The sequence below is a fragment of the Elaeis guineensis genome, chromosome 6, assembly GCF_000442705.2.
Source record: "Elaeis guineensis isolate ETL-2024a chromosome 6, EG11, whole genome shotgun sequence".
Taxonomy (NCBI): Eukaryota; Viridiplantae; Streptophyta; class Magnoliopsida; order Arecales; family Arecaceae; genus Elaeis; species Elaeis guineensis.
In genome coordinates, this window is record NC_025998.2 from 2,507,794 (window position 1) to 2,520,314 (window position 12,521).

General features: G+C 38.5%; 1 protein-coding gene across 1 annotated transcript; it reads right to left on the bottom strand.

The window, feature by feature from the left end:
* Nucleotides 1–392: 392 nt before the first annotated feature.
* Nucleotides 393–10,860, bottom strand: LOC105047689 (V-type proton ATPase subunit C). The gene is made up of 11 exons (XM_010926731.4): nucleotides 10,478–10,860; nucleotides 10,320–10,388; nucleotides 10,108–10,235; nucleotides 9,904–10,003; nucleotides 8,318–8,385; nucleotides 8,000–8,141; nucleotides 3,348–3,464; nucleotides 2,985–3,110; nucleotides 1,035–1,118; nucleotides 859–938; nucleotides 393–678 (listed from the first exon to the last, which is right to left on the bottom strand). Exons 1-11 carry the CDS (start codon nucleotides 10,589–10,591, stop codon nucleotides 582–584), a joined length of 1,125 nt encoding a protein of 374 aa, XP_010925033.1. The 5' UTR covers nucleotides 10,592–10,860; the 3' UTR covers nucleotides 393–581.
* Nucleotides 10,861–12,521: the final 1,661 nt, after the last annotated feature.

A 12,521-nucleotide genomic window follows, 5' to 3' on the forward strand; every position in this document is an offset into this window, starting at 1 on the left:
TCTCGGAACTTATGGCGTGCATGTCTACGTTCCAAAAATAGGGAAAAGTAATTGTACGCTATTGGAACTTGAGCATGAATGCCATGCCCAAGTTCTTAGAACAGGAAAACGTAATTATATGATATTGGAACTTAGGCGTAGCGTACATGCCCAAGTTCCAAGAGTAGGGAAAATAGTTACAGCCCGATGGTGCCCACTTACATTATTCGACAATCTAAGAGCATGATCATACAAGTGAGCTTCTAATTTCATTGTAATAATATCCAACTGATACCCCATTCTCACCCAAGTGATGTTGCAAGAGAACTCACAAAGTTCGCAATAATCATAAGCATCAATTATCGGACAGAACAGCTCAAAGATTTCCATCCACGGATTGAGTGAAATAATCAGGTTCAAAAAGATCACAATATTTATTATTACTAGACCCCAGAACAAAATTCTGCAGAATATCACATACATGAAAAAAGAATTGGAATAAATATACAATACAATATCTATGCATTGATGTTGTGATTGAAAATAAGTATGAGAAAAGTTTTTCAACTAGTTGAAATGGGGCAATCTGAGCTCAATTTTTATTAAACGATATTGATAGTGAAGGAGACATAGGGATAAGCCTCAGCTTCCCCACCTAGACCAGCCAAGCCAACTTCATCTTCAGATTTCCAGAAAGTGCTGAAAGATAAATACTTTGTCAGCCCGCATTAAATTAAATCTAATGATCGAAACTAAGTTCACACACAGGCAGCTAAGCTCAGTACCCCATATAAGGAGAGCAAGCTAGAGGTAAATCTATCACAGTAAAGGTTACTTGGCTGTTTATCTAATAAGTGAAACTCAGAAGCATGGCATTACCTATTGACATTGCCACAAAGCTCTTCTAAAATAGATCGAACTTTCTTTTCACCTTTTGCTGAAGGTGCTAATACTGCCGCCTGAAAAAAAAAAAAAGCAACATAAAAGATCACATGGTGCTTGTGTTTACAACTAAACTATAATGAGAAAATTGGAGATGGCGGAAGCTCTAATACCAAGAATGATGGTGGTAAACCATATCTGAGAATACTCTCTGCAAAGACACGTACAGCACAGAAGTGCATCCAGGAACTGAAAACCTGAAGGGCATATTCAAGTAGGAATAATGAAACAATATCTTTGTAAACAGAAACATAAGCAAAAAAGGGAAAAAAAATAAAGAAAAAAAAATGAAAACCAAGAAAGCTATATAGCAATAACAAGAACTCCATAGGCGGATGACTGAGTACATAACTCTCACCCAGCCCCGCAAGCGTATCCCAAAATCAAAAGAATACATCCAGAATCAGCAGGCCCTACCCATGTATTGTCCTCTACTGTCATGATGCAAACTCCTTGGTCACGCAACTCACTCCAGGTCTTCACACCTCAAATCCAGTTGTATCCTGTCTCCACTCCCACATCTCTACAACAGCTCTCATCTTTAATAAATACTACCCACTTAGTTCAGTTGTTGCTCGAAGGGAGAGACAAGAGGACCGCGACCAGTCAAAAGTAGGTATGCTTATCAAGTTACAGAGACAATGGAGAACAAAAAAAGTCCAGATGGGATCAAGATATCCAAGATTTCTCTCGTGTATATGGACTAGCTTAGTTGTTCCTACTGGCAATAATAATGTTGGCCCCCACGTATTGCACCAGACAGTTGCACATGCATGGAGATATATCTGTCATTTAGCATATGCAATCACCGCACTCTTCATGCATTGGTTATTTCACTTTTAGTGCATTGCTTGTGTCTGCCAAAGGATAGAATTGCTCCCATGCATGTACAACTATCTAGTGCAACATATGGGGGTTAAAAGTGTCATTTGCTGGTAGGAACAACTAAGATAGTTGTTCAGTGTAAACTAAAAACAGCCATCTGCATATGACGCACATATAAATATAGATTGTAATTGGTCTTTGGACCAATGTTCCTAACCAGACTTTCAACCATTGAAACTCTGCTCAGTCCTCTTGAGATTTTGATGCTTCAAGTTTCCCTAATACATCAACCAGTCTGTAGTAGTCTATCACTCAATTCAGCAACTTGACTTACCACCAAAGATCAAAGGCAATCCAGCATTTGTCAATTCAGATCCCCAGCATATTCTGTCTATCTCCTTTTTTTAATTTTGGAAACCCCAGCATACTGTTATTGCCTGATATCCAGAATATTCCTGGGTACATTTCAGTCGATGCTAACAATGCATAACACTGGTAACTTCCACAACTTGAATCTTGAAAAATTGCATCTCTTTTTTATGGTGTATCTTGTTTGTTTAAGAACTTTGAATGTTGCCTGTTACCATGGAGCAATTTAATGCAAGAAGATTGAAACAACTCATACCCATCTTTGGCATCCAAGAATAAGTACCTAGCTCTGATCTGGACCTCGAAAAAGCTCAGTCTAATCAAAGGATGTTATGTTAACAAAATATGAAAAGTAGATGGACAAAATAGAGTTTTCAGTAAAAAGGAATCAGGATTAGTGGAAGCATTCAGGTACACTATTTGCCTATAAAGTGAAAATAATAAGTTACAATTCAATGACACATGCCATTCTGGATGGTTTGATCCAATAAATGGCAAAGTAGTTGTTTTTTATGTTTACCGTTTATGAATAACACAGTCAAGTAAAATTTTGCCCTAGGAAACTAGTATTGGCTTGCATAGCCAGGAACCAACATAGATATGGGCACAATAGCAGACATGAATTAACCTTCTTCAAAAGCAAAAACAAATACATGGAATGGATATCCCATGCAATACAATGGTACTTCAATATATGATTCAAATTTTCAACATTAGGATGTAATACATTTTAAGTTTTCGATTTTGTGATACACAGACATGTTAACTGTGTTTTAGTTCTCTTGATGGAGAGAACCTCATATTAAAGAGTTCACCATCAGAGTTCCCATTATAAAAGTACACAGAGCACGGTAAAATAGTAAATATACCTCTCCATAACTAGCATAACACCATTGTAAAAGAGAGCTCCTTATGTTTTCCTGATCCTGCAATAATTTTTCCAGCTCTTGTTTCCGACTCTCTTGCGCTTCTGGACTGTATTCAAATTCACGAATCTGAATCACCAAAAGCATTATACTACGATTCATCAGAAGAAAAATTGGTGGGAAAGATTAGAGAGTTTCTTTAAAAAGGGGGAAAGGTCCACAGAAAAGTTTAAAAGAAAATAAATAAGGACCTATGCATGTTCTCGCAACTCCATACAACATGTAACACAGAACTGTCAATAATCATCACATTGTCTGTGAACCACAACATGGCTTTCTTAAATGGTTTTCAGAAAAGAAACTTGCCTGAAATCCTCTTTCACGTGCACTTGTTTTAAAGTTATCAGCCACCCTACCAAAGAGTGTTACGGTGTAAAGAGCATACTCATTGTCCTCATGCAACTTCTTTGTTGACCGAGGTACCTAAAGAAATTCATATCCATGGTTAGCACCACCACTTAGCAGATATGGAATTCAATGTACAACATGCAATTTACTACGTACATGTTGCTGATGTCTTCATATTGAGTGAGAAAGTAGATAAAACCTAAAAATGTATTATACAATGATGCAAGATAGTTTTGGCTTTTGATTTCAATTTGATATCACTTATTAGATTATATGCATGTTCATTTCTAATATAAAACTTGCTACCTAATGTATGGCTTTCAGTGGTCAGGGTGAACAAGCAAGGGTTATCGATGCAAGACAAAGGCCTCGGCTCCATTCCAGTTGTGCAGCCAGTGTCTGTATATTTGCTTTTTCACATGTCCTCTTTTCTTCTGTCATCACTTCCAAAGTATACACTCCTCAGTCCTCATTCAATCTGGTATTCAAGTTTAGTGCTTTTTGGACTGCCAATGCTTTATATTTTCTTTATTTCCTCGTAAGTAACTCCAACTAATGTCGTCCTACTTCTCCCAGAAATATATTAAAGTAACCAATAGCAAATCTATAGAAGTCTGAGCCAAGTTTTTGCTGGAATGATAAAAAGGTAGGATTCCATCTTTTCAGGGAACCAAATTGCCTTCAGTAAGATGTATTACCGACAACATCCTCATGCCATATGACTGTGTGAGTTCATTAATAACCAATAGTGTGAAAAGATATCATGCATAATCCTGTGTCATACTTCACCTAGTGTACCCATAAAAGCATTGACTTAGAGAGCTGTAGAGGAACATATATCGGAACTTTATCTGAAGATTGTGAACCAATTGTACAGCAAAGTGTCTGAGAAGCTAACAAAAGACAGAGCCTCACTAGCAATTTCATATCCCCTAATAGTATAATCTTAAAGAGGACATCCTAGTGTCACAAAATGAATATCAAGATAGAAAGGTCACAAGGAAATGAGAATTTTTGAGCTAGATAGCTAGCAAGATCCTTCCATGCACCTGTTCATGGAATAATAAGGCTTGTTGGTTGGTTTTGTCGAGACTTATTTTTGACCGGCCTAGCTGAGAATATATAGAACGCGTCCTACTATAATGATAATGACCATTATCTTTGAAAGGTTTTTTTACTGCTAATCAAAGTGAAGATGGTAAACTCTACAGTGATCAAGAGAGGATTCGGCTTGTTTAAGAAGAAAAGTCTTATCTATGCGTATAGCAAAGGAGAAAACATCAATAGTCTCGAGTTTCCTTTCCTTGTCTAATAGTCAACCGAATCAAGGGTAACTTTCCATAGGAAGTCCTTCCAATCAAGGTTTTAAATCCTATGAGATAGAGATGGACAGAACAACCCGTAATCTCATCCCGTTGACAGTAGTCCAATCATGCATCCTGATAAATATCCTCCATCTTCTCCCCTTCTTCTTTCCATCCTTGCATTTTTTCTTTCTTTCTTTCTTTTCTTTCTTTCCTTCTTTTCGTTTTTCTTCGATCTTCTTTTCTTTCCTTTCTCTTTTCTTTCATTTTCTTATCCCTTTCTTTCTTTTTTCCTTCTTGTTCTTCTTTTTCTTTTCTTTCTTCCTTCTTTCCTTCCTTTCTTTTTTGTCTCCCTTTCTTTCTTATATTTTTCTTCTTCTTTCTTTTTTTCACTTTTCCCTTTTATCATCTTCCTTTCTTTCTATCATCTTTCTTCTTCTCCCCTCATCTGGATGAGTTGAGTTCCGACCCCATTCCGGTCCAGTTTTCTCACCAGAATGGTACGGAACGACGGCCAGGATGCCCCTGTCCCGTTGGGACATAACACATTGCTTCCAATACACAGGGTTATAATCCATGATGCCTCCTACACAAACTATGAAGCATCAATAATAAAGCTGCCAAAAGATTATTCTGGGTTAGTAAAATAAAAAGTTTCTCGAAGGATCACCAAAACTAGCTCAGGGCCATCTGAACCACCAGATTCAGGTCATTTATCAGGATGATTCTATGGTTCGGCTCAGCAAGAGTTCTGAACCAGGCTGAACTGAGCAGAACCGCCTGGTTCCGCTCGCTTCAGAGCGGTTCAAGCCTCTTACCATTTTATCGTTCCATTTTTCCTTCTTCTTTCTTTCACTTTTCGCTTCTTTCCCTTCTTACTTCCATTTTCTTCTCCTTCATTTTGGCCTTTCTTCATTCATTTCTTTTTCTTCTTTTTTCCTTTCGTTCTTTCCTTTTTCTTCTTCTTCCCTTCTTTCTTTCCTTTTCTTCTTCTTTCTTTCCTTTCTTTATTTCATTTTCTTTGTCTTTCCTTTCTCTCTTTTCTTTTCTTCTTTCCTTTCTTTCCTTCTTTCTAAATCTGATTTTATTCTTAAGCAATATACAAACAATCAGTATACAAGGAAAACACATATAAGAAAAGAAGTTCTATTTCTGAGCATGGTGATTAGTAGGTTCTGAAGTTCACAAAAAAGCTACCACTATTTACAGAAGAAGCAAAAAAAATTGAAAAGAGCATAAGAGGAGCTATGTGCCATGAATGAACTAAAATCTAAAATATACAAAAATATACCAAGCCACAATATTTTTTCTCTATTTTCTGAAAATCATAAATAGCTGCATGAGATATTTTCCAAAGAAGAAAGTGGGTATTAAATTAGCATAAACACCAAATCAGTCTTAAACTAAAATACAAAGTATGAGGACTATAGCACTAAGATCACCTTTCAAAATTAAATAAATTAAATTTAAAAAAAATAACATAACAATATATCAAAAGACATCAGATTTGTTGTGACTAAAATCTTGTAATCCATGACCCGAATCTTATGATCTGGATAAAATAGCCTTGTATATTCAGGCTCACATCCTCAAATCAGAATGTTTGAGGATCATAAGAGATCCCTTCATTTATTTTTTCCCTTTTTCTTCTTGTTACCTTCCTTCTTTCCTTTTCTTCTCCCTTCCTTTTTCTTTCCTTCTTTTTCTTCTTCTATCCTCACCTTCTTTCATTTTTCTACTTTCCTTTTAAACATCCATAAAACTTAAAATAATCCACAAAAACAAAGAATGAAACTCAAAGAAAACTAAAAGTGCCAAACCGATATGCATTTGCTTACGGAGTCTCAAGTCTACACCATACCATATCCGTACAATACGGTTTGGTACCATACCATATCAATCACGTACCAAAATGGTATGGTTCAACATCGTACCAATTACATACCAGTATCGTATGGTCCACTACCGTACTGATCATGTACCCGCACGATATGGTTCGACGTACCAATCATACATAGGTATCATACTTGGTACCGAAACCGTGGATATTGTCTAGCATGCTTACTAGCTTTTCATTAATGTTGCCTTGCAAAATAAAATGTAACAAAATGATAAGTAATTCATCCCAAGAAAGCCTTGATTGTGGTTCTCAAGGATATTTGTCTCTTAACCATCCATAACAAGCTTTTCAACATTTGAATCTTGCTCTGCATAGAAATGGCCTTACTCCTCACCTTCCACAAGTAAGGTTTGCATTTTGTAACAAATAGCACCCAGAGAACTAGAACCACCAAAGAAGAATTGTGGAGAACTAGACGAGTCCTCATCTAGTAAACGTTGCCCCAGGAACAATAATAATCAGACTTCCCATTAAATGCATATGTAAGAAAAGGTCGATTATACAAGTGGCATGTCAACTTTACTAATAGGACTGACATAATACTAAATCCAAAGAATGGAAAAATTCATTAAAGGATGAGACTACACACAAGTAAACAAATTAAACCAACAAAAAGCACATGATATGTAATTTAAGTGGAAATAACCATAATCAAAAAGTCTTGCCCAACTTTTATGTTGGCCAAGACTCACTCGTTCCATTAAGCATTAACTGCTTAAATGCAGCAATTTTTAGATCCATCCTCACAGTTGCCATCTAGAAAACCTTACATGTTCTTTTCTTGACCTTTTCACACAACTCAAGAACCATACTAGTATCTAAAACTCTCTCCCTACAACCCTTTCCTCATAATATTCATTGCATATGCCTATACCATCTACACCAGTATCCTTGATATAGTCAACTGAAGGACCCTTTGCACTTCTTTGATCCATTTCAACCTATCCTATCCTAAGTAAACTTAACAAACATGTACCTTAATATTCTAATCTCTTGAAATACATCTTCTTTATGTAGGCCATTGCTATTCACCACTACTCCGACCACTATGCAATTGAAATTAGCACTTCATGGAAATGATTGATGAACAAGGATTACAGACCTGTCTCTAAATAGCTGGGAAAAGGATTGATGCTTATCATTGTTTTTATATGCATCATCAAATACATGTGCTATCTCATAAAAATAATTTCCTAAAATTTTGGCATGGTATGTGTTAGTCCTTCAGAGCACAAAATTCACAAGAGAATGACACTCTATGATCATATGCACAAGCAAAAGATATTTCTGGAAATAAAATGGAGACAAAAAAAGGAGCTGGATCAGATTTATATCATAAAGTCCTTTTGATCATCCTAACCACAATTTACATTAAATATGAAGACATAGAAGTCAGAAAACCTTACCACATATGTGGTCAATGTTTCATAGCTTGACAGCCAGTCCTTTTGAGAGTACTTGGGAACAACAGCAAGAAGTGTCACTAAATGTTCTGACGTGATGATATCCTCTGGCTTTACCAAATTGGAAAGGTCACGGACAGCTAAGCTGAGTTAGGAAGAAATGCATTTCAGTTCAATTTTACAAACTTGGTGCCTTTTGAGGAGAACATACAATTACATTATTAAGTATGACATCAAAATTGCAGCAGATCTTGAATTCATGACTGCAAAGTTACAGTTCTAGGCATTGAAATGTTCATAGTGTCAACCAATCGATCGTACCTTCCACTCTGCTTTCTGTTTATTATATTTAGCTGACTGCGGATATTGTTATACTCTGCCGCACGAACCTGCAATATACAAAATTTGATGACAACTTCGGGTTCATTTAAGCTGCTAGTTAATAAAAATTACATCCTAATGACTGGATGAGACTTTAACCCATTGACCCTTATGGTTATATCAGTTAAGTGTCTTTCACTGAACCAGCTTCTTATCAGGAGAGAGAGAGAGAGAGAGAGAGGAATGAGATTCCTACTTAAGCTATTATGACAACAGAGAGATAGAATAACTGACTAAGAAACTAGAAAAATCTTTTAACTTATAAGTAACCAACCAAAAATCAGCATAATAATGAATGCTAAACAGCATAAATACAAAGGTAATGATTATACTAAGTGCCTCATCAATCTCCAAGCAAGATAGGTTGCTAAGGCAATGCCTAGGTGAACATCTACGACAAAGCAGCATTCATGCCAGCTCACTCCAATATCCAGCATTATTCTTCCTATCATATTTCACCGTTCTTTTAGAGCTTTGTTAGCTTTATGTAGATGTTGATTTTGGTCTATTGGACCCTCATAAAAATAGGGCTACTTTAGAATTTTCAGTGACTAGTCTTATGTGTTGTTTATAAACATGAAACATGTTTCAGGAAGCTGTATTTTGCTGTCATATGTGGACATTAAAGCTATTTAGGACGTCCAATTGTTTGTTTTTGCTGACTTATGTTTAAAAACAAGTCATGGGAAGTGATATTTTGAAAGATGCGAAACATGAAATATATTGTTCAAGAAGATCATAATTCCGAATGTTAAAACTTGAATGATTAATCTTATGATGTTTGTATTGTTTTTACATAAAATAATATTTATTTCTAATGAAACATAAATTAGAGCCTTGTTTTCTTCATGAGACTATCTTTTCGTGCATAGTGTCTCAGGCAATATAGGGGTCAGGTCATCTGAAGTGTGCCTTTGCCTTTGACAACCTTGGGCCATTTGATATCTATCTAGGAACCAAGATTGAGGTCTTAAACATGCAGGCATGTATATTCCAGACAATTTGGTTGAGGGCATGGTTGGTCCAAAGTCCAAACATTTAGGCCCAATAATGACTCATTTAACATCTTGAATCTTTAGGATCAAGAACCAATCTAAAGTGTCGCATTAACACATCCAAATTTGCTTGATATTTAGTTCCTAGTCAGGTCCAGATCCAACCCATTTGCCAACCTTATAAGAAGAGCTAACCATTGGAACTCTTATTCGTGTAATCAGTTAGTACCTATTTAGTAAACCATGGAAGTTTATAAGAAGTAAATGAAATCTTTAGATCATCCATTGTTCTGTAGCGTGTACCATACATCTTACATGACTAAAAACCTAGGATTGAGTCATCTGCAATTCTATAATGGCTAATTATAATTTATGCATTCTAAGTTTTCAATTCACATTCTTGTTTCCACTCTTATTGATTGGTGATCCTATAAGAAAGGACAGTGATACTGATAAAATAATCCTATTGAGGAAAAATATATGAATGAAAGAAGAAGGAAAGAAAGAGATACAAGGGAATCATCAATCTACCTTCATGTCATCTTCAATTTTCGCTACTAGAACATGAATGCTGTCAACAATCTCCCTCAGTGGCGACATTGTCGGATACTTGGCTTCATCCCAAACAAACCTGCCATCCCCAGAACCATTCATTTCCCCAAAAAAATCAGAATTTTTCGTCAAATAGCATCAGAGAAAAATGAAAACTCCGATTCATGCCCACAATTCCGTTACCTCGTGAGGTAGGAATCTACGGGAACCCCATCCACCGTCAGCGCACCACCCTCAACGCCAGAAGCCCGCTCGAGGTCCTCAATCTGGCGCCGGATCTTATGCGACACTCCCTCGATGAACGCATTCGACTGCGATCCCCCCCGAACCAACATTACAGCAAAAGAAACGAGACGAAAAACCGAAATAAACTATCAGAAAATTCCAACGAGTACCTTGGCGAGATCATCGCTGAGGGCGAGCAGCGAATCAAGAGTTCCCACTCGGAGATCGGGCGTGTTGAACTGCATCAAGATCGAATCAAGAATTCAAAACCTACATCCCATAAAAGCCTAAAACCCGGACGAGTGAGAATGGGAGAGGGATCGATTACTCGGTAGAGGAGGGTGTCGAAGGAGCGCTTGGAGATTGATTCTTGGAGTCGGCTCCAGAGGGACGAGGCGGAGGACTGGACGGGGAGAGAGACGATCCAGTATCTTGTCGCCATCAGAGAGCTCCGACGATCTCAGATCGATCTCTCCTCGCTTTCCTTCTTGATTTTTTTTTTTTGGCCTTCTTTCTATAACAGTAACAGAGGAGAAGAAGAGCAGGGAAGGATCGTCGATTGGGAGGTGGAAGCGGCGGCGGGGAATTATTGGGCTAAAACCCCCCTTCCTGAAGAGCAAACAAATGTTGGCTGGCGGAGGGCTCGGGACGCGGTAACATGCCTAGCGGAAAGGTTCTGCAACAGCTGTTTGGGGGAACAGAGGGATATGCTACGACCACACACAATTCCACAGATACTTCCACAAATCTCCTTTCAGATTATTTATATTTATTTATAGGACCCGTTCATTGGGATATAATTTCATCCTATGTTCAATTAGGCTTAGAATCAGGAATAGATAGCCCGGGCAGGCTCCAAAAAAATTTCGGGCTACGAACGTGGCCAAGGCTTTAAAGTTCTTTCAAAATTCCAAATCGAACCGGGCACGAGTCCAAACCCGAGCTTAACCCCGAACCCAATTGGGCTGGCCCAGATCTAGACTTGACCTTCTCCCCCACAACTTTGGCGCAAAATGAGCGAGAGAGGGGGGAAGAGAGGCAACCTGAGACTGTGGGTGGGAAAGAGGGAGAAGAGAGTTCGAGAGGGAGAACAGAGATTGGATGGGGTGGGGGGGAGAGGGAGGGAGGGAGAGATGAGAAAGGAGAGGGAGGATAGAGATTGCGAGGGAGAGGGGAGATTAGGACAGAATCCGGAGGGACTAGGGAGAGAGGAGAGATGAAGGAGAGAGGGGTTAGGTGGGAGAGAAAGAATAGAAGGGAGTGGGAGAGAGGGAAAAGAGGGGAGAGAGATCAAGGTGGATAAAGCGAATAGGGGAGGAGAACGAAGAGGGGAGAGAGATTGGGTTAGAAAGCGAAGATGAGGGAGAGATTGGGTGGAAGAGAGCGGAGAGAGAAGGAAGAGAGTGGTAAAGAGAGAGAGGAGCAGTCTCAAGTTGGACTGGGTCCACTGTCAAGCTCGGCTTTTGAGCTGGGCCAAGGTGGAGCCGCAACACCGTGACATTTATTGACTTATTTTTAGGCCCGAGCCCAACCCGAACAATCTCTAGCCCAGCCCAACACCCGACCAAAGTCGGCCTAGTCCAATGTGCCATGGCCTAGCCCAGGCCAATTTCCAACCCTTTGTGCAGTGCAATAGTTAGCTTAGCTTGCTTGGACACTAAATGTGCATTTCATGATAAGATTCGTGAATATGGTTGCCCGTTTTGCTAACAAGCAATGTTTATAAACACTCACAAGGTACCTCATACTCATATAGAACCCAAGTCACATAGGTTGCTTCAATAGTTCAAATGCTACCATAGCTCTTTTATGTACATTGCACACACACACAATTGCAGTGCACATCCATTAAGGTGTGACATGCTAGCTTATATGCGTAGACATCATGCAAATTTAGACAATAGCTCACTGAGGCATAGCCAATATACTCTATCAGCTTAATTGTAAGTTTCAAAAGTCACTCATGAATAGAGCACGCAGATTGTGTAAGGTGGGATTGGTGCAATTCAAATTCGGTATACAAAAGATAGTAAAGGTGCGTTTACCCTGAAATAGCGTGCCATTCGCGAGGGACTTTGGGATATAGTTGCTGTGGACTTAAACCGACAACCATACCTACATATCATATGTTGGGCACAAATTTCCAGTGCTCGAAGAGAATGGCATCCAACTCCAAGGGAAACTTCATGATTCCACCCGTCTGCACAACAATCCTAAGTTTTGACCTTCTCCTACCTTACTGCAAATTTTCTTTGAGATATGCATACATAGTTCTATTCCAATTAATGATGGACGAGCTGCAAACGTGGCCTGGTCGCGGGACGAGCTACAGCATCTCAAGCCTGAGCTGTAGCATCACAGCATCCACTCAG

What these genes read in the sequence shown, in the direction of transcription:
- LOC105047689 (XM_010926731.4), bottom strand. Translation starts at nt 10,591, where the DNA reads ATGGCGACAAGATACTGGATCGTCTCTCTCCCCGTCCAGTCCTCCGCC. An exon ending in GTAGATTCCTACCTCACGAG is followed by an intron (nt 10,004 to 10,107) that starts GTAACGGAATTG and finishes TGGGGATGGCAG; the next exon opens with GTTTGTTTGGGATGAAGCCA. An exon ending in CTTTGTGGCAATGTCAATAG is followed by an intron (nt 679 to 858) that starts GTAATGCCATGC and finishes TTTATCTTTCAG; the next exon opens with CACTTTCTGGAAATCTGAAG.